Raw genomic sequence first — 20,977 nt, 5'->3', positions numbered from 1 at the left:
ACTGACCTGTGACCACAGTATGAGTTTGAATTACTGTGTTACTCATTTTGAAAAATACACCAACTTCTACCCACTTTGAACTACCAGGATATTTCGTAGTGTGTTCACTGTTCCTCGATGTTATAAATAACGCTTTGCTTTTTTTTTCTTTTACGTAAATCACATCTGCGATTATTTCCTCAAATTCCTGGTTTAAAAGGCACGCTCGTTTTCAGAGCTTACCATGCGTCACTATGTTGGCTTCCAGAAGGATCTGGCTTGTACTCCAGCCTGCAGCAGATACATGTCTGCACCTCCTATTTATACAAATGTCCTTGCCATTTTGAAAACCAAAAGTTGGCATTTGACTTTTAACACACGTTCCTCTGATGCTTCGCGTGCGGCAGGACTTTGTGGAGCAGGTGGGCAGCTGACTGTGTGTTCTGCCTCCCAAGGATCTAGAGGAGCAACTGGATGAGGAAGAAGGCGCTCGCCAGAAACTACAGCTGGAAAAGGTGACAGCGGAAGCAAAAATCAAGAAGATGGAGGAGGAGATCCTGCTGCTTGAGGACCAGAATTCCAAATTTATCAAAGTAAGAGAGTATTTGCATTACAGGGTTGGTCTTAGACCTGGGAAGTACATACGTTGATGCGCTCACTGGAAGGGGCTTCTTCCAATGGGAAATTCTCAAGAATTCGGGTTCGTTTACTTACTTTTCTCTCCAAGGCTCTACCCGTAAAGGTTTCTAAAGATAGAAACAACGTAATTTTTTTAATCCACCAAATTAATAGCCTTCTCATCTTTTAGATGTTTGACGTGCATGTCTCACACCTACTGAGCCCTCCTCAGTGACCTCATCTACAGAGCAAGGGGATCCAGGGGCGGGCCACAAGCACCTGCTTTCTGAGCGAGACCAGGCCCCAGGTGTGGTTTGGAAGCCTGCTCTGAAGCCGTCAATTCTTTCTCCTCAGGAAAAGAAACTCATGGAAGATCGCATTGCAGAGTGTTCCTCTCAGCTGGCTGAGGAGGAAGAAAAGGCCAAAAACTTGGCCAAAATCAGGAATAAGCAGGAAGTGATGATCTCGGATTTAGAAGGTTAGTGTTTGGCGTCAGAGAAATGGAGGGCTGGGACGTGTGAGCGTTTAGATTTTACTTACATCAGAACAGGCTGTAAAAAATGTGCATGTGGGTCAATCCATTTGGAGTCAATTACTAAAATAGGTCTGTTTTGAGTTATTATTTCCTGCCCAGTCTCCAAGCATTTATGATGGGATAGTACTAATTTAACTTAGTTTTTTTAAAGATCTTACTGAGAGAGCACAAGCAGGGGGAGAGGCAGAGGGAGAGGGAGAAGCAGACTCCCCGCTGAGCAGGGAGCCCGATGTGGGGCTCCATCCCGGGACCCCGGGATCAGGACCTGAGATGAAGGCAAATGCTTCACTGACTGGGCCACCCAGGCGCCCCTAATTTTATTTTTTTAAGTGAGATCCCCTGGTGAAATACGTAGCCTCCCCTGGGATGGACCCAGCAGGGCTCTAAATTAAGTTTGAGTCGTGGATGCCGCTGGACTTTGTGTGTGTCGACTCTAAGCTGCATGAGGGGCCCCTACTGCCACAAAAACTGGCAGGGACTGGAGCCACTGCTGAGGGCAGCCGCACCGCATGGTGACAGCCGGAATAGCCTCGGGGAATCCTAGAACGTTTGCAAACTAGATCCTAGTTTTCTGAAAACGAAAGAGGGGTAGGACTGGGGAGGAGCCTGGAAGCCTCTGCTGTGACACAAGCAACCAGGGCTGGCATGTACACTGGAGGAGCAAGGGCACAGCCCTCGATCCCCCGGGTCGTGCGATGCTCGTGCAGTTGTGACCGCACTTTCTCAACGCGCTGCTCTCCTGGTGTGGCGGAAGTGTGGCTGTCTAAAAACCACCTCAGGGCTTTGCTATACTGTTGTTGAGCACAGACAAGGGAGGATGCCAGCATGAGAGGTGTTCACAAACCAGTTTTGCCAATCCGCAGCTCCTCTGCTGGGGAAGAACACAAGGCAGATGTGCCTCTTCCTTCTCACACATGTGACCGGCCTGTGATGCTCGGTCTCCTCTCTGAGTATGGGTTGTGCCAGAGAATGTCAAGGTGTATGGGGCTCAGTGTCACGAGGACCCCTTCCTGCAGAGTGTGGAGGGAGGGCGTGAAGACATAGGACCCTCTGCCCACACTGTCCCCTCCCTCCTGCTTTGGAGCTGTGGTCCTGGTTCCAGGCAGGGATCCCCAGGGAAGGGGCACAGAGTGACGGGCAGTTGCACACACCACCCTCGCCTCCAATGAGCCTTTTGCTTGTTGTGGGCCTGGTGATGGGTGCAACATGAGAGGGCCTGGGTTATTCAACTCCAGGCGTGTGGGCTCACTTCCCACAAAGGGACCTCCTTAGAGTCCCTCCACCCCCGATTTCTTCCCAAAAATTCCATCCTCTCACCAACATCTCTCTCCATCAGTTTGATCTCAGTGGGTTTCAGATGACTGAGCCATTGGCACAGTGGTGACAAGGCGGTGACCTGCTCCTGAATCAAGTGGCTGATTTTCAACCTCAATTTATATTTGAATTTGTTCATCCGGCGCACCGTTCGTGGGTTGAGCTTCTTGGCTCTTTCTTGCCTTACAGAACGCTTGAAGAAGGAAGAGAAGACGCGTCAGGAGCTGGAGAAGGCCAAGCGAAAACTGGACGGTGAGACCACCGACCTGCAGGACCAGATCGCGGAGCTCCAGGCGCAGATCGACGAGCTCAAGGTCCAGCTGGCCAAGAAGGAGGAGGAGCTGCAGGGCGCGCTGGCCAGGTCTGCCCCTGGCTCGCCGGCCTCTGCCCTGAGCCGGCACCGCGGGGTTTGCTCTCTGCAGAGCCTCGTGTCTGGGGCTGGATGGGAACCTGGGGAGGCGGACATGGAGTCTCCTTGTTGTGGGTGTGACGGCGGAGCCTGGGACTTGTGTCCAGGCAGCAGGAAGCTCTCGTAAACCGCCCTGGGTGTCCAGGCTCAGAATCAGCAGTCATGTCACAGAGTCCCTGGAACTTCAATCCCAGAAGTTATTTTACCATATCAAACAGGTTTTTTTTAAAAAGGTGTTATTTGTTTATCTGATAGATAGTGAGAGAGCACGAGCAGGGGGAGGGAGGGGCAGGGGGAGAGGGAGAAGCTGACTCCCCACTGAGCAGGACGTCCTTTGTAAGCCTGATTCCAGGACCCCGGGATCATGACCTGGGCTGAAGGCAGACGTTAACCAACTGAGCCACCCAGGCGCCCCTCACAGCGTGTTCTAGAAGTTGAGAGGAAATCCCGTTTTAGAATGGAAATCGCATATAATAAATATATTTATAATCATCTGGCTATGTGGTCAGAGAACTTGGAGTTTAATTTATAATTTATTACAACTGAGTACATCTCATAACAAATTTTTTCCCTGCTCTCCATCACAGTGGGACCTACTTTGTCCAGACCTTCTGCTTTCTCTCTCAGCGGTGAGAGCTAGAGTCTAGGACTACAGCGTCACCCCGGGGCCCCCTTCCCTCACCCCACATGTCCCAGCCCTGCCAGTCCAGAAGATCTGCCACCACTGAGTGGGGAGGAGGCTGCAGGAAGGAGGAAGGGACAGAGGAGGGGGGGGAGGTGGTGAGTCTCCACCTCCGGCTATGTCCTGAGAACGCAGGGGGATGCACCGTAGGCTGGACAGTTTGAAGGGATGGACTGTGTTCTCGTTCTAACATTTCACTGGAGAGGAAATGTTTTTCTCTTCTGACCATTAACAAGAGCTTGTCCTTCCTTTCAGTGGAGGACTGTAGCCCCTTGGAGAAGGGCCTGGGCTCTGCTGCTCCCGGGTCCGGGCCTTTGGGTCGGTGTCCCACGGGCCGGGGATGGGTAACTGGGTCTCCTCGTGGAGAGGTCCTCACTCGGGTGGGTTGGCCCGGACACTGTCCACCTGGGCGCAGACTGACTGCTCCCCCTGCCTGGATGTTTCAACAGGGGTGATGATGAGACGCTCCATAAGAACAATGCCCTCAAGGTGGTGCGAGAGCTGCAAGCCCAAATCGCCGAGCTTCAGGAGGACTTTGAATCAGAGAAGGCTTCACGGAACAAGGCGGAGAAGCAGAAGAGGGACCTGAGTGAGGAGCTGGAGGCCCTGAAAACAGAGCTGGAGGACACCCTGGACACCACCGCGGCTCAGCAGGAACTTCGGTGAGTGGCGGGAGGTGGTGCGTCACCTGGTGTCCGGCAGATGTGCCCCCCACCCCTCAGACCTTCCTTGAGGGGTGGGGTGTTTTCTTGCTGTCTTCATTCTGAGTATTTCTCTTCCTCCTAGAGAGGGAACAAAATAGCCGTGGTCAGAAACAAACTGGTGTCCGTGCGGGGGTGAGGTGTGCAGGGTGAGAGGGTAGGGTGCAATCAGGAAAGCCCTGCTCAGGGAGAGACCCACAGGAAAGACACGGGGCTGGCACACGAGGAGCTGGTGCAGACCTGCACACAGACCAGGCGTGAGACCTCGAGAGAAGATCAGAGGGGCGGGAGGCTCAGACACAGAATCAGGAGATGCAGGCGCACCTGGGCACCTGCTGCGGCACCAGCTGGTGTGAACTGGTTGGGCGGGCAGCTGAGAATGGAGGTACGGGCTCACGCTCGCGAAGATGGGCACTATGCAGAGTGCGCACGGGGCAGAGGTGTGTCCTGTGTAACAGGTGAGCCGATGGCCAGGCACAGGTGCACACCCAGGGGATTCATGCGCCCTGGCCTGAGCACATCAGCCCCCAGGAGGTCACAGGGGCCAGCTGGGGAACAGGCCGGGTAGAGGGGACCAGCGTGGCTCCTGCCCGCACACGGGTCTCGGGCTCCCGTGAGCTGCTGACTTGGAACCTCCTACCTCTCGGCCTCTTCCTGGCCGTCGGCTCCTGCCTCAGGTCTCAAGCGGCCAGGGGCATGAGGCCCCCCAGGCGCCTCAGCTCGTGGCTGTGGCTGGCTGGTGCCCGTGCACACACATCTGCCGTGCACACACACCTGCTGGGGATCCTCCTGTGTGTCCTCGCACTGAGGTGGTAGCTAAGGAAAGGCCTGGAATAAAACAGGAAGGGGAATCCCTTAGCAAGACAGGTGGGGGCAGAAATAAGAAATGGCCTGGAGCCACCAGGAGGGAAGTGTGTTGTGGTGAAATCAGGGGGCCCTTCCCTGGACAAGGCTGTGCTCTTCCGGGGGTGTAACCGGACAGAGTGACCTCACTGGGTGTGCAGAGAAGGCCGCTGGGGGTGAGGCGGAGGTCAGACTGCGGGTGTTGGGGGAGTGACCAGAGGTGGGGAGCCCGACGGCGGGTCAGGGACTTGGCCCATGAACACATGCACCTGCAGCAGCCTCACGGAGTCTGCTCCCCCAAGACAGCTGGGGCCTGTGTGCACCTGGCAGGCCTGAGGCTTCCAACCCCCCTGCAGCAGAGCAGCTCCGTGAGATGTCTGCTTTTCAAGATCTGGAAACCACTGAGTAGACCTTGAAATATCCATTCTCAGCTGGTCTCTTGGCCACAGTAGAAAAACCCTGGTTTTAATAAATGCTGTTCCATGAAGACTCCCGACTGCCTGAGGCTCTGGCGGGTTAGCGCTGACTCTGGCTAAGGACACCCCTGCCTCCCCACTGGTCCTCCCGGCACGGTGAACCCCAGGGCTCATGTGAAAGTGACATCCCCAGCACCCCCGACACCCTTCAGCAGACTCAGCCCATAACTCTCCATAGGACTTGCCATGAGAGCCTCACAGCGGTTGGGTTCCTGAGCGTGGAGATGGGAAGGGAAGGGCTCCCAGGACTCGTGGTTTCGAGTCGGAGTTAGGAGCAAAACTCTTCACCCGAGAGACGGCTGCTGTTGCCGTCTAATCCTGGATGGTGCTGGTCATTCGTTGGGGTGAGCTCAGGTAACCAGACGGAGCGTGTCCGTCTGTCTGGGCTGGTGCTTGCATCTGGGGTCCACCCCCTCTGCCGATCCCTTCCTCTCGAGACCACCTCAGGGACGGGGCCCGACCAGCACGTCTCCTGCCTCCAGGAGCTGGTGGTGATCACTGCTGTCTAGCGCCTGTGAGCCAGAGCCAGCTGCCGCTGGGCCCCTCAGCACAGCAACCTCAGCCCCCAGGCCCCCCAACCCGCTGGAAAGGGAAGAGAGCGTGGCCACAGGCCCACACCCCAGTCACTGCCCCAGTTGCAGGTCTGGAGCCGTAGAGCAAGTTTGCCAGCTGGTTGTTTGTGATGGTCATCAGGTCACAGCTGCTTCATCTCCTACAGCCCTGAGCAGGCGGGTCAGGGTGGGGGGCGGCCTGGCTGGTTTGGGCCTTAACTAAGCTGGTGTGCTCAGACAGGTCTGAGAAGTCTCTCCCAGTTAGCGAGACCACTGTGATCTTGCAGGTTCCCCCACGTATGTTACAGCAAATTATAAATTAAAAAGCCACATAAAGTCATTTAACACTAACATAATCCTCAGTCCCCATGCTGAGATGAGAGGAAACATGAGTTTGTCTCAGGACATTAGAGTCCAGGGTCTTGCACCTGCCAGGCTGTCCCTCCAAACTCTGGAGACCTTCTAAGCCAGGAGTATGGCCTCTCCTCCTAGCCCTCAGCCCTCCCTCCTTCCGGTAGAGTTTTGGGAGGGGGTTGATGAACCACAGGCACTCCCCAGGATGCCAAGAGTCCCCGCCTTTGTTGGAACGTGGTGTCCCCGTTCCCCCCCCCCCCCCCCCTCGTGGGGCCTTCACACCCCTTAGCTTTTGAAGCCTCTTCAGGATCCATCTTTTCCGGTTTCATTGAGAGGTAGCTGGGGCCGTGGTGGGCAGTTTGGCCTCTCTCATGAAGCAGTACCCGGCCTGCCAGCAGCCAGACTGCCCAGAACATTCTGAAGGCCCACAGGGATGTCACACTGTGATCTGAGTCAGCCGGGGAATGGGAGCTGTGCTCGTTCTGGAAGGATTCCCGTATCGCAGAAACAACAGTACGGCCTTCTGAAATGTAACATATCAAACAACTATCAAAGGAATTAATGTGATACATTTTCCTGACAACAGTAACACCCCAGATTTCCTGAGGGCTGTTAGGGACCAGGCCTGCCACGTGCTTCCCACATGCAATGCTCACAGTGGCCTCCGAAGGCTGGTGCCCCTGTGACCCCCGTGTCATGGATGGAGGAACCAATGTCAAGGGTTGTCAAGTGGATGGAATCCACGTCTGTTGACTCTGGGGAAAACTGCTATCATGTTCAAAACAAAACACCACCTTAAAAATGTACTTTTGTTTCATTCAGTTAATTCTGAGTTGCTTTCTCTACAAATATGTTTGTCTAGCACGAAGCGTGAACAAGAAGTGGCAGAGCTGAAGAAGGCTCTGGAGGAGGAAACGAGGAGCCACGAGGCTCAAATCCAGGACATGAGACAGCGACACGCCACGGCCCTGGAGGAGCTGTCGGAGCAGCTGGAACAGGCAAAGAGGGTGAGTAGGGGAGGCCGCCGCGCCTCTGCATCCCGTGGGAAATCCACCAGCAGGTGCCCATCCGTCCGCTCAGTGCAATGAATTCTAAGGCTGATGGGGCCCCAGCTCTCGGGGGGCTGCCACCCAAACGCACACGGCCTACTGCGAAGAGCCATAGGCCCTTGGCTGTGCATGTGTTTTCTAGTCACGGGGTGGTCCTGCCACCGTCTGAAACGCCATGTCCCTCCCCAGGTGTCCCTCCAGCAGTGTCACCCCCAGTGACTGAGCTCTGAACCCTTCAGCAGCCTGAAGCCCCTGGCTCATGCTGCCAGCCAGTTCCCAGGTCCTGTTGGCCTTTCATGTGCCCCTTACCGTCCCCTCCCCATACTGACAACATAGCATCTCGTCCACCCTCTGACTCCTGGGCAGATAGCTGTCTTGCTCATTATCCCCTGTCGTCCTATTCAAGCACTCTCCTCTCACCCTGCCTCCCCCTGCCTGCCCCGCCTGCGCACACGCCGCCTTTGGTTTCTGCACTCACGGCAGCAACAATGGCTGGACGTCTGCATCGTCACCGCGCTAAGTACTCGACATGCATTGGCTCCCTTAACTTTTATCCCAACCTGGTGGGGGAGACCCAGCAGGGTTCAGAAACTGACGAAGGGTCACACAACCACTAAGTGACAGCAGAGGGAAGCCAGGAGGTCTGGCCCCAGAGCCCCCACCAATCCCCTGGCCTTGGAGGCCCACCCCCTGGTCCCCGCAGCCAGCTGGCCTGATGTGATCACCCCTGCACTGGCATGCGTGCACTCGTGGAACACACCCGTGGTGGTCTCACTCCATCATCGAGACTCTCGGCTCCTCATTAAAAACAATTCTGTGAACTAACGGGATGTGTTTTACACCAAGGCCTAACATGAATGAAAGATTACACTTTGGGTGGGATGCACCTTGAGTGTCACCCCCACACTGCGCTGACCAGAATCAAGTCCGCAGTGCGGTGAGCCCCTAGATATCCAGATCTCGTCCCCTAGGTAGCACATGCCGACGTGTTCCTGCCCTAGAAACTTCATGCTCGGGGAAGAGCTCAGGTTTTCAGTCAGACGTTGACAGCAGACCACGTATCAGGCTCGATCCCATGGATACAAAAAACAGCACCTTGTATGGAGTGTTCTAAAAATAGCACATTTCTTTCCCTTTCCCCCCTAGTTCAAAGCGAATCTGGAGAAGAACAAGCAGGGCTTGGAGACTGACAACAAGGAGCTGGCGTGTGAGGTGAAGGTGCTGCAGCAGGTCAAGGCTGAGTCTGAGCACAAGAGGAAGAAGCTCGACGCCCAGGTGCAGGAGCTGCACGCCAAGGTCTCAGAAGGAGACAGGCTCAGGGTGGAGCTGGCCGAGAAGGCAAACAAGTTACAGGTAAGCCTGGGAACCCCAGGCCTGGGCTCTGGGCAGGCCCTTTGGGAGCACGTGCTTCTCCTGAACACCTGGCAGGTGCCACCACAAGCCCTCAGCATGAATTAACCTTAAATGTAATAAATCAATCCCACACTGGAGGGGAGGGTATAGTTCTTGACTGGTTGTAGGCACAATTACAGCTTTTCTGTTAATCTGGTCAATAAGAGAACAGGAACAGTGAGCAAAAAAAATTGTACCTAGTGTTGGGGAAGATTTGTGAAAATTGGATTGTTTATACACTGCTGGTTTCAGGGTAAATTACTACTACCCTTTCCTAGAGGACAGTTCAGCCATTTTTTTTTGCAAATCTTAAAAATATGAATACCCTGGGGCGCCTGCCTGGCTCAGTCAGTGGAGCATGCGACTCTTGATCTCAGCACTGTGATTTCAAGCCCCATGTTGGGCAGGCAATGATCTAAAAATATGTGTGTGTGTGTGTGTGTGTGTGTGTGTGTGTGTGTGTGTGTGTGTATCTGAGGACCATACAATCCCATAAATCCATGTCTAGAATTTATCCCAGGGAAATAAGGATGTACATACAGATCCAACTTCTAAGAACGTTCACTAAAGAAATATATGAAAAAAAAAGAAAAAAATATATGTAAAAGAACATAGAATTAACTGTAATGTCCTAGCATGTACTCGTGCAGCCAGTGGAAGGCAAGGAGTGATGTACGTTACGTGTTGCTGTGCTAAAAACAGGTTGCTGACCGTGACTTATGATAACTAGGACCAGCCATGGTTTGGGGACTCACTGGGCGACTCCTGCTCACGGCTGTATTTCTGCCAGTGAAAGGACCCAAAGCAAATCCATAAAGGGGGAAAGGTGGGGGACCCTGAGGAAGCCTGGTGCGAGCTCCAGCCCTCCAGCAGGCAGGCCTACCCTGCGCCCCATTCCTCCAGCAGCAGCTGGGACAGTGTGCCTGGGAAGTGCCATCTCCCGGGGAAGCTCGAGGAAACTCTGCCCCGTGATTCGGGTGGGGGCCGCCCCGTAGGCCCCCCCGGCCTGACACTCCCAACACATCAGGCTCCCAGAGGGAAGCAGGTGCTCAGGATAACACCGTGTTTACACAAGCCACTCCGGCACACTGAGCCACTCTATTTTAGGGAATGGTAGGCGCTTTCTGGAAGTCGTAAGTTCCCAGCCGCGAGCCATGGGCCAACATCCCAAGCAGGCCTTTCTAAGGAGAGCAGTCTCCAGCCGCCTCAGTTAACTCTTTCCTGCACACGCGTGCCCCGAGATAACGTGTGAGGTCATGCATGCGCTCTCGCCTATCCAGAAAGGTGTTTTCGAGAGAGATGTTCAACAGTGTTACAAACCATCGTCATGTGTTACCATGTATGGGGCGGGGAGGCCATGGTGCCCCAGGCACACGCCCTTCAATCCTCACATCATCCCCCACGGTGAGTCTGGAAGGGTCAAGGAAGCTGAGGAGCACGCCACCCTCTGGCGACTCCCCAAGCGGTTCACAGAACCAGAGCTGAAGGCTGGAGGTCTCGGTTGAGTACAGAGCCCTTTACCACTATGTTGCTGCCAAGACTGTGGACACCTGGGCTCTCCAAAGGATGTCGTTAAAATGAGCAGAAACAGAAATGTCATTGGCTTGAATCACGTGTGTAGATATGTTCTCCGTGCACCTCCCCTTTGCTGATATGACCAGAGGACAACCCAGAGTGAGGGGTACCCCCCCCCCCGTCTGTGCCAAGCACCTCCCCTTCTCCCCAGTCCTGACAGCGCTCACAAAGATTACAGAAGGTCGTATGCTATGGTGATTGGGGGCGGAGAGGATTTTTACCACATTACTCATGAAATCTGACCATTAGAAATGGCTAAAAAAAATAAAAATAAAAATAAAAAAATAAAAAAAAAAGAAATAGCTAAATATTCACAAAAATGCACATCACCAGATTCTTAAGCTTACAAAGTACTTTAGACTAAATACTGGGAGTTAAACTTTGACTCTAATCAAGTTTTCAAATTGTATAAGAAAGTGACTGCACCGGCCCCCCAACACAGGGTTCATGCGTCTTAGTGTGAAAAAGGACCAAAACGCAACACCTGCTCATCTTAGAGCCTCTTCACGCAGCAAGGCAACCACTGGGAGGGTTTAGTGTACTTTCTGTCTCTTTGTGATAAAACAGCAAGATGCTAACCGGGGTTAGAACACACTCCATCCATGTGTGGGCTCTGCCACTGGAACTCTTCCCCCCGCCCTGCCCTGCCCCGCCCCGCCCCGGTCCTTTCCACAGAGACTCAAAGGTTGTCCCTCGGCGGCTGGTGCCATGCCTGCCACCTTGGGCGCGCGGCTGGGGGAAGCAGGCCCCCCAGTGATGGAAGTCCTCCTTGATGGGGTTTGGCAGCTGCGGGATCGCCCCTCCTCCCTCGATCCTGCTCTGTTCGTGTGCATGTAAGAGCAGTGGTTCTGGACCCTTTCTATGTGCTTACTCATGAATTGAATCTTTTACTCCTCACAGAATGAACTGGACAATGTCTCAAGTCTTCTGGAAGAAGCAGAGAAGAAGGGCATTAAGTTTGCTAAGGACGCAGCTAGTCTTGAGTCTCAACTACAGGACACTCAGGTATCCCAGGCGGGGTAAGGGCCCTGATACCAGCTGCAGCGGTTCTGGGTGGCAGCTCTGGCTGGCCTTGCCTGGGGTATGGTTCACTGAGCGTGGTCCTACTGCACGCACAAGTACTGCTGCCCACTTTAAATAAGACTATTTTGTTGTGGTTGAAATCTGACTACCCCGACTGAACGAAGAGTCCCTTTCGTAAAAGGACAGGTTAAAGCTTACTAAGTCATACTGTTAAATCTCATACCGAAACATTCACCGAGGAATGATTGTCTTTAAGCCTGAGAGAAGTTAGGATAGTGACTGATACAAAAATAATGTAGTACCTGGAGTCTGACATCTTATTTTTATTACATTTTCTAATTTGATATGAATGTTTATTTGCTATGTGCTGGGGACATGGGGGTCAGAAATCTCAGACAAACAAGTCCAGTGTCACTGGGGCTTAGGCTGTGACAAGGCACATCCTGGACCACACAGAAAGCCCCGTGTGCGCTTTTGGAAACTTTCAAGTCTGAAAGTCATGGGAACAATACATTCGCATTGACATATTAGAAAAATGAGCCTGGCAAAAAGCATAAAGGACAGACGATTGAGGGGTGTCCCGAATCTAGAGGTTACCATGGTGAGAAATGCCAAGTGTCTGAACTCTGAGGGGCAGGAGTGGAGAGGAAGGTTTGCCCGGAGCTAAGAGATGCAGGAGGCGTGGATGGGGTCGCCGTTGCTCGACAGCCAGGTCAGAGTGGTATTTCTGTTCAGGGCATTTATAAAATGATCCTGTGTGGTTTTGAATCCTTTCTGTCTCTTCACATCCCTGGGTATTTCTGGGACACTGAGGCTCTCTGGTTTTTGTGACATGAATTTTTTTTTTTTAAATAGAGGTGTTAAAATAAATAGATGATAGATAGATAGATAGATAGATAGATAGATAGATAGATAGATAGATAGATGGATGGATGATAGATAGAGTTTCTGTTTTGGTGACTAATGTAACCTCAGTGTTGGCCTCTGTGACAACAAACAGGAGCTCCTTCAGGAGGAGACCCGCCAGAAGCTGAACCTGAGCAGCCGCATCCGGCAGCTAGAGGAGGAGAAGAACAGTCTCCAGGAGCAGCAGGAGGAGGAGGAGGAGGCCAGGAAAAACCTGGAAAAGCAGGTGTTGGTGCTGCAGTCCCAGGTACGTGTGTCCCCCTGGGTGGCCGCGGCGGCCTAGATGTGCGTCTCTAGCCGCCGAGGTTTCACACTGTCTCCTCCACTGGGGACAGTTAACCAGGTTGTCCTAAATTAAGCACATTAAGGGGTTTTTCCCTTGAACCAGCCAAATGCTGATACTACACCAGTCATGGCATTGGAAGTGTCCAAAATAAAGTCCTAGGACGGCGTCCACTGTTTAAACCACTCATCCCCTTCTAGATCATTAGCTAAGAAATTCAGTTACAGTCGAAGAGTCATTGACTCAAAACCCCACAGCGGTGATTTGCAGTTCTTTTCACAAAATATCGAAAACTCGTTTTCTCTTTCTCCCTTGCCTGTAAAAATCAACGGGGTTGTTGAATGTACATCTCTCCTCACGGAAAACCTAGCTCGCCGATACCAAGAAGAAGGTAGATGATGACTTAGGAACCATCGAGAGCTTAGAAGAAGCCAGAAAGAAGCTTCTGAAAGACGTGGAGGCCCTGGGCCAGCGCCTGGAGGAGAAGGCTCTGGCCTATGACAAGCTGGAGAAGACCAAGAACCGCCTGCAGCAGGAGCTCGACGACCTGACGGTGGACCTAGATCACCAGCGCCAGATCGCTTCCAACTTGGAGAAGAAGCAGAAGAAGTTTGACCAGGTGGGTCCTCTGCGTCCATGTCCAGGCTCCATGGCCAGTGCCACGTGGTCTCCTCCTGGCAGAGCTCTCCCTTTGGTTCTTTTGGTTTAAGATAATCTTATTCAGGGGGGGGCCCTAGGGGGCTCAGTCAGGGAAGCGTCTGCCTTTGGCTCAGGTCATGATCCCAGGATCCTGGGATCAAGCCCCACATTGGGCTCCCTGCTCTGCAGGGAGTCTGCTTCTGCCTCTGCCCCAACCTTTACTTGTTCTCTGTCTCTCTAAAATAAATAAATAAAATAATCTTATTCAGAAGCTGCACATATTTATAGAAAGTCGGAAAAGGAGAAAAGCAAAGAGAACTAAGAGCCCACCCCTAATCTGACGGTACTGTGCTCAGCAATAAGTCAGACACAGGGTGAGGCAGAAGGGGTTCTCGTGCCGTTTAGAGCGTTCCTGACATTTCCCAATGCCATCCCCACAGCTGCTGGCAGAGGAGAAGAACATCTCCGCCCGCTATGCAGAAGAGCGAGACCGTGCAGAGGCAGAGGCCAGGGAGAAGGAAACCAAAGCCCTGTCCCTGGCCCGAGCCCTCGAGGAGGCCCTGGAGACCAAGGAAGAGTTTGAGAGACAGAACAAGCAGCTGCGGGCAGACATGGAGGACCTGATAAGCTCTAAGGATGACGTGGGGAAGAACGTGAGTGTCCCTAGGGACCGGTCCTCAGAAGGGGCACAGGGGGGCCTCACCCAGCAGCGGAGCGGCCTGGGAGGACCCAGGCCTGTGCATAAGGATGGGAGCGCCATCTTCTGGGATGTGTGGCCTGTTCTGGGTTCTCAGTGCCAAAGCCAGATTGGAGTTCTTGTTTGTTCTTGTCACATCCTGGGCCCACCCTGCCCTACCCTGCGCCCTGGCAGGGGACGTGGAAGCAAGGATGTCACAGCAGTTACCAGCACGAGTACCAGGGATCCCTCAGATCGAGGGCAGCGGGCACCTGGGGAGGAGCCTGTGGCAACAGCTTTCTCCCAGACCACCATCTTCCCCGAAGGCTTCAGATGTTTTGGGGACTCATTCAGGGTCTGAAGGTTTCTGTGATACCGCCCTCCCCCTAGGACACATGCCACAAGAGCTGTGATCACTTCTCTGTGCCCCACGTCCCTCCCTTAGGTGTTGAGGATGGCCAGGCCAGGCCTCGGCTCAGAAACAGGTTTGGGGCTTGGCTCTTCACTCAGTTCCCGTTCTCGGCAGGAGAAGCCACTTTACCTCTCAAGCCCAGGTTTGCTCATCTGCCGGCTGGACGTTACACTCCCCCTATTTCACAACACTATGGCACATATGCTTTGAAAACATCAAGTCTCCTTTTCATGGGATGTGGGCTCTCTGGCCACGTCCTAAAGGGGGAAGACCATCCTAACTTCCCGTTGGGTCTCCTGCAGCCCAGGGGATCAGCCCCCTGGACAAGAGGCCACCTACAGCAGAAATGGCTGTGATTACACAGTAAAATATAGAGGAAGAACTCCACAGTTGCTTTCATTGTTTTGGGATTTGTTTTTTTTTTTTAATCAAGCAAGCTCTCTGCCCAACATAAGGCTTGAACTCACAACCCTGAGGTCAAGAGCCAGCCAGGTGCTCTGTTGTTTTCTTCTTCCCTTAGTCATTCACTAGACTAATCAACAGTCACACATTAATTCCACACACATTTCTTTTGAGAAGCACCAGACCCTGAGGAGACCTGCAGGGCTGCCTCATGCCAGGCGTCTGTCCCGTTGCTGCATGAGAACTGGCGCAGCCACAAACCCCCAAGGGGAAGCACAGCACCTGCACCTGCTACCTCCAGGGTGTCTCTGGGGTGGATGAGAGGGGACGTGGGGTGGAAGCGGTAGATGGAGGTTGGTGATGAGGATCTTTGCCCAGAGAAAGCCCAGGCCTGTGTTACCTGTATGCTGCTTCACGGGCCTACACCTTAATATGTAAAAGCTTCCACGTGCATTTTTGGTACGAGCCATCTTGCCCAGAGCAAGACGGGACATACCGTAGCACCTTTCACACACCGACAGCAGGCAGGTGGCCATTCTGCAGACCAGCACCTCTGACATTGCACTCCTCTCATTGTTCTTTGGCTCCCAGAGCTCACTGGGCCTCAGGGTCACTGGAGAATTGCTCTTGATTACAGAGCACGTCAGTAAAGAGCTCCCTACTGTTCTCTAATGGCTTACTCCAAAATGAGGAGGAGCGGAGGCTGGAGCAGGATAGGGAAGGACCATGATGTGTGGGGAAGCTGGCCTGGGAGGGACCAGAGCGGCCTTCGTGCCGTGTGGGGGCTTCTAACCGAAGACGACACAGATGGCTGTCCTAGTCCTTGTCTATGGCTCTGCCAGGGTCATCTCTTCCCTGCTGTGTCCCATGGTCCAGGTGCACGAGCTTGAAAAATCGAAGCGGGCCCTGGAGCAACAGGTGGAGGAGATGAGGACACAGCTGGAAGAGCTGGAGGACGAGCTTCAGGCCACAGAAGACGCCAAGCTTCGCCTGGAAGTCAACATGCAGGCCATGAAGGCCCAGTTTGAGAGGGACTTACAAACCAGGGACGAGCAGAATGAAGAGAAGAAGCGGCTCCTGGTTAAGCAGGTAGGTGGGAGGAAGCATAGTCTTGGGAATGGGAACATGTTTGTTCTCGAAGTCTGCCTGTGGGTCAATGTCTTGTCCATTCATGTCAGAACATGTTAGCAGAAGTAAAACTAATTTAGTCGATCATTTGATTATTCTTTAAAATTTAGCTTACTTGTTCTTGATTTCCTGTTTCCCAAACACCACCAGTGATGCTTACAAGCCAGAATGTTTACCGCTTATTCCATACTCCTCAGTGGGATCCCCAGAGGATACATAGTACAGTTCCAATTCTTGGTTGCAAACATGTGGGTAAAGGAGAGAAGCCATACACACCTGATGGGGGGTCTCCACTTTTCTGAAGGTGACATCACATGTCCTCATGAAATCACTTTGAAAAGGAAAAAAAGCCAGATGATTCTTTTTGTTTTGTTTTGTTTTGTTTTGTTTTGGTTTTGGTTTTTAAAATGTTGCTGGGCACTTACAATTTTGTATACTTTCCTGAATGTAGGTCTAATTTCTAAGTTCACTTTTAAAAACAAATTATGGATATTTTGGCAGTCCTTTGAAGTTCGTGGTATCAAATCTTGGATCTGGGATAGATTTGTTGTTTTCATTGTACTGATATTTAATATATTAACCATTTATTGCTCGATAACTAATTACCTCAGACTTAGTGACTTAGAGCAGAACTCACTTAACTCCCAGTTTCTGTGGGTCCAGAATTCTGAATTGATGTGGCAGGGTGCATTGTCTGAAGGCCTGACTTGGCCCAGAAGCCCGGCGTCCAGGCTGGCTGTCCACCCCCACCCCCCCACCAGGGTCCTGCCCTGAGACCCCAGCTCCCTGCCACATGGGCCTCTCCATAGGTCACCTGAGTGCCCCCACAGGAAACCACCCCGAGAAAATATCTCCCGGTGACCATGAAGGAGGGCACATGATATGATGAGCACTGGGTGTGATATAAGACTAATGATTCACTGACCTACCTCCAAAACCAATAATACATTATATGTTAATTAACTAAATTCAAATAAAACTTTTTAAAAATACGAAGAAAGAAAAACAAAGAAAATGAAAATGTCTCCGAGCTTTCACCTGTATGGTGTCACCTTGTCTGTGACCTTGAAACCAAGGACTCTGCCTTCCCATGTGCCCTCATGGGTAGGCTGTGGGAACGGTGCATATGAGGTGCCACTGTTTAAAGACCTCCCTGAACACAGTTCAGCTGTTATTATTATTCCATTAATAATACCTACTTGGCAGTAGGGAGCCCCCCACAGTAACCCTCTGTAGTGACAGGCTGCCTGGCCCCATGAGGGGACACCTGGGTCCCAGCAGGCCTAACCTGATGCCACCCACCAGGTGCGGGAGCTGGAGGCAGAGCTGGAAGATGAGCGGAAGCAGCGGGCGCTGGCGGTCGCTTCTAAAAAGAAACTGGAAATAGACCTGAAGGACCTTGAAGCCCAGATTGAGGCTGCGAACAAAGCGCGGGACGAAGTGATCAAGCAGCTTCGCAAGCTTCAGGTATGTGTGGCCGCGTCCTTGAGGGTGTCCCGTGGCCCTGTGGGGACCAAGCCTGTGACCTGGGCTGTGGCTTGGGACAAAGGCTGGAAGGACCACAGTGTATCTGTCGTGTCTGCAGGATGTGCATGGCCCCACCTAGCAGGTCCTGGACAGAGCAGGGGGTCACACAGCATCCACGGGGGGGGGGGGGGGGGGGAGGGGGGGGTCATGCTTTCAGGGCTCCAAACAGCCCCCGGTGACAATGTGGAGCCACCCGGGAGGAAGGTGGCTTTGGCCATGAGCTTCAGTCCTCTTCCCAGTCTGATTTCATCGGCACTTCTGCTACTTGAATGCTGTGCCAGCTGTCACTATCATGATGTCAAGGTGATTTCTAGGATAACTCCCAGTTCCTGGCAGGATGTCATGGGCCCTCTCTCGTAAAAGGCACAGCTTCTCTGGGGGGACACTGGTCATTTGTGACAAACGCTTTAGAAAACATCCATTTCTCTGACTGTGGTGATTCCACATCTTAAGAATGTGTTCTAGCAAAATACAGAGATGAGAAGAAGTATTTTTATACAAAGATCAGAGCTGAAATGTATTTGACCACCAGGCATTTCGATGCTGGGGAGAAGGACACGGCGACAGAGCCTGAGTGAGGAAGCAGCATAGGGCAGCTTTGCTCAAGCCCACACACGTGTATATTAAAAAAAAAAAAAAAAAAAAACCTTTAAAAGGAAAAGTCAACTCTGGATAATGGGTTCAGAAGTAATTTATTTGCTTCCTCCTACTTTTTAAAAAAGCTTAAGTACAAAGCTTTTATTTGGATGAGATAATTACAAAGGTTATGAAGCACCTGGTAGAGAACATCAGTTAGGCTGTATTTACGTCACGGCTTTAGGGAGATGTAATTCACAGGCCGTGCGACTTACCTATTTAAAGTATTTTGAGTATATTTTAGTATATTCACAGGACTGTACAGACTCACCACTAAGTTTGGACATTCTGACTCCCTTGAAAAGAAACCCTGTGCCATTAGCTGTCCCCCCCACCATGGTCTGCTGCGTCCAGCGCTGATCAACCACAAATCCACTTTGTCGCTCTAGATTTGCCTGAGCTGGACATCCATATAAATGGAATCCTAGCAAACGTGGCTTTGCGGACTGGCTGCTTTGCCTCCGTGTGCTGTAGCCTGAATGAGTGCTTTGTTCCTTTTTATTACTGAAGAATATTCCATTGTATGGATGCACCACATTTCCATGCATCAGCTATGGCCATTTGGGTTGGCTTTTCAGCTACTAAGAATACTGCTGCTGTGAGCATTCATGAACATTTGTGTGGACACGTGCTTTCAATCCTCGGGTATGCCCGTACCTACGAGTGGAGGTGCTGGGTTATATGGTGATTCTGTTTAACCTTGAGGAACGGCCAGACCTTTCCACGGCGACTGTCCCGTTTTAGTATGAGGACTCCAGTGTCGCTACATCCTCACCAGTATTTGTTCTTGCCCATCTTTTATAGTCATCCCAGTGGGCGTGAAGTGGTATTTCATTGTAGTTTTAATTTGCGTTTCCCTAAGGACTGATGACAAACATCTTTTCATGTGCTTCTGCCCATTATCTTATTTGGGAAAAATATCTTTCAACCCTCTGCTCGTCTCAATTGATTTCTTTAATAAACAGAGTTGTGATGTATCTGTATGTATTCTGGATGCTTCTTGTGAAATTGAATGGTCTTGGCATTCCTGTCAAAAATCTACTGACATAGACTTAGGTGTTTATTTCTGGACTCCGTTCTATTCCATTGATCTCTGTGTCTTTCCTTAGACCAGAATCACAGTCTTGATTGCTGTGGCTCTGTAAGTTTTGAAATTGGGAAATGTGACTCTCTAGCTTTATTCTTTTTTCAAGATTGTTTAGCTGTTCCTTATAATTCCATATGAATTTTAGGATCAACTTGTCAATTTCTGTAATGAGAGGGAAAGGAAGCCAGCTTGAATGTTGATAATGTGTTGACTTAGGTGGACTGATTTGGAAAGGACCACCATCTTAACAGTATTGTCCTCCAGGGCATGAACATAATGATCCTTCCAGTTATTTAGCGGTTCTTTTTTCAGTGATATTTTGTATCTTTGGTGTGCAAGTCAGATACTACTTTAACTAAATTTATACCTAAATATTTTACTGGTTTTGATGCTTATCAGGGTGGGTGACTGCTTTCCTAATTTTTTGAATGTTTATAGTGTATGGAAATACAATTGATTTTTGTATACTGATCTTGTATCTTATAACCTTGCTGGATTCCTTAGGATGTTCAGTATACCAGATCATATTATCAGCAAATCAAGCTGGTTATTTTTGCCTAAAGCCTTTCTAATCTGGATGTCTTTTTTTTGGTTCTTGTCTTGATGTAATTACTTTGACAAGACTCTCCACGATAGTGTTAAACAAAAGTGGCAAAGTCAGACATTCCTGCTTCGTTGTTGATCTTAGGAGGAAAGCATTCAGTTTTTGAACCACTAAGTATGATATTAGCTAGGGTTTGTTTTTTCAAGATTGTATTTATTTATGAGAGAGAGAGAGGCAGAGGGAGAAGCAGGCTCCATGCAGGGAGCCCGACATGGGACTCAATCCCAGGTCTCCGGGATTGGGCCCTGGGCTGAAGGCGGCGCTAAACCACTGAGCCACCCAGGCTGCCCTAGCTAGGGTTTTTTGTGGCTGCCATTTATCAGAGTTAAAGGAAATCTATTTATTTCCTTAAGTGTTTTTATAATGAAAGGGTGTTTTAGATTTTGTCCAGTGCTGCCTCTGCATTTTTGAGATGATCCTACAGCTATACTAATTCATTTTTAGGTTTTGCATTCCTCAGATAAATCCTACTTGGATGTTGGGATATAATGGTATATAAATATACAGTGTAATTCTTTTTTATATGCTCATGGATTCAGTTTGCCGTTATGTTCGTAATTTGTTGTGGGATTTGCTGAGGATTTTTGCATCCATGTTCATAAGGGATATTATTCTAAATGTTTTCGTGTAATACCTTCATCATTTCCATTTATTTTTATGTTTCCAATGGCTATATATTACTTTTACAATCTGAAAAAAAATACATGTTTAAAATCTAACAATGAAAACTACTCTAAAACCTTCTTCCCACTTAATTTTAGGCTCAGATGAAGGATTACCAACGTGAATTAGAAGAAGCTCGTGCATCCCGGGATGAGATTTTTGCTCAATCCAAAGAGAGTGAAAAGAAACTGAAGAGTCTGGAAGCAGAAATCCTTCAATTGCAGGAGGTTGGTGTACTTATTCATCCATTTATTCAAAAAATATTTACCCGTCAGCCCCAGTGGCGCAGCAGTTTAGCACCGCCTGCAGCCCAGGGTTTGATCCTGGGGACCCTGGATCAAGTCCCACATCGGGCTCCCTGCGTGGAGCCTGCTTCTCCCTCTGCCTGTGCCTCTGCCCCCCTCTCTCTCTCTCTGTCTCTATGAATAAATAAATAAAATCTTTAAAATATATATATATTTACCCCTTAAAATTTCTCCAGGGGCAAGGAAATACGTGTCACTGTCTTTATAG

General features: G+C 50.9%; 1 protein-coding gene across 18 annotated transcripts in view; it reads left to right on the top strand.

Moving 5' to 3' along the window:
• MYH10 (myosin heavy chain 10) overlaps nucleotides 1–20,977 on the top strand; it is a 123,863-nt gene that overhangs the window by 93,301 nt on the left and 9,585 nt on the right. For all 18 annotated transcript variants that reach the window (XM_026005481.2, XM_026005487.2, XM_026005483.2 and 15 more), the window contains 13 exons: nucleotides 435–572; nucleotides 952–1,075; nucleotides 2,636–2,807; nucleotides 3,987–4,199; nucleotides 7,325–7,469; nucleotides 8,658–8,864; nucleotides 11,379–11,483; nucleotides 12,502–12,654; nucleotides 13,061–13,309; nucleotides 13,770–13,982; nucleotides 15,696–15,908; nucleotides 17,253–17,414; nucleotides 20,563–20,691. In XM_026005481.2, coding sequence (XP_025861266.1) covers nucleotides 435–572; nucleotides 952–1,075; nucleotides 2,636–2,807; nucleotides 3,987–4,199; nucleotides 7,325–7,469; nucleotides 8,658–8,864; nucleotides 11,379–11,483; nucleotides 12,502–12,654; nucleotides 13,061–13,309; nucleotides 13,770–13,982; nucleotides 15,696–15,908; nucleotides 17,253–17,414; nucleotides 20,563–20,691 — 2,223 coding nt within the window. The remainder of the gene's footprint in view (nucleotides 1–434; nucleotides 573–951; nucleotides 1,076–2,635; nucleotides 2,808–3,986; nucleotides 4,200–7,324; nucleotides 7,470–8,657; nucleotides 8,865–11,378; nucleotides 11,484–12,501; nucleotides 12,655–13,060; nucleotides 13,310–13,769; nucleotides 13,983–15,695; nucleotides 15,909–17,252; nucleotides 17,415–20,562; nucleotides 20,692–20,977) is intronic.

This window comes from Vulpes vulpes, chromosome 12 (assembly GCF_048418805.1).
Source record: "Vulpes vulpes isolate BD-2025 chromosome 12, VulVul3, whole genome shotgun sequence".
NCBI classification, from domain to species: domain Eukaryota; kingdom Metazoa; phylum Chordata; class Mammalia; order Carnivora; family Canidae; genus Vulpes; species Vulpes vulpes.
This window is presented reverse-complemented; position numbering and strand designations above follow the sequence as displayed.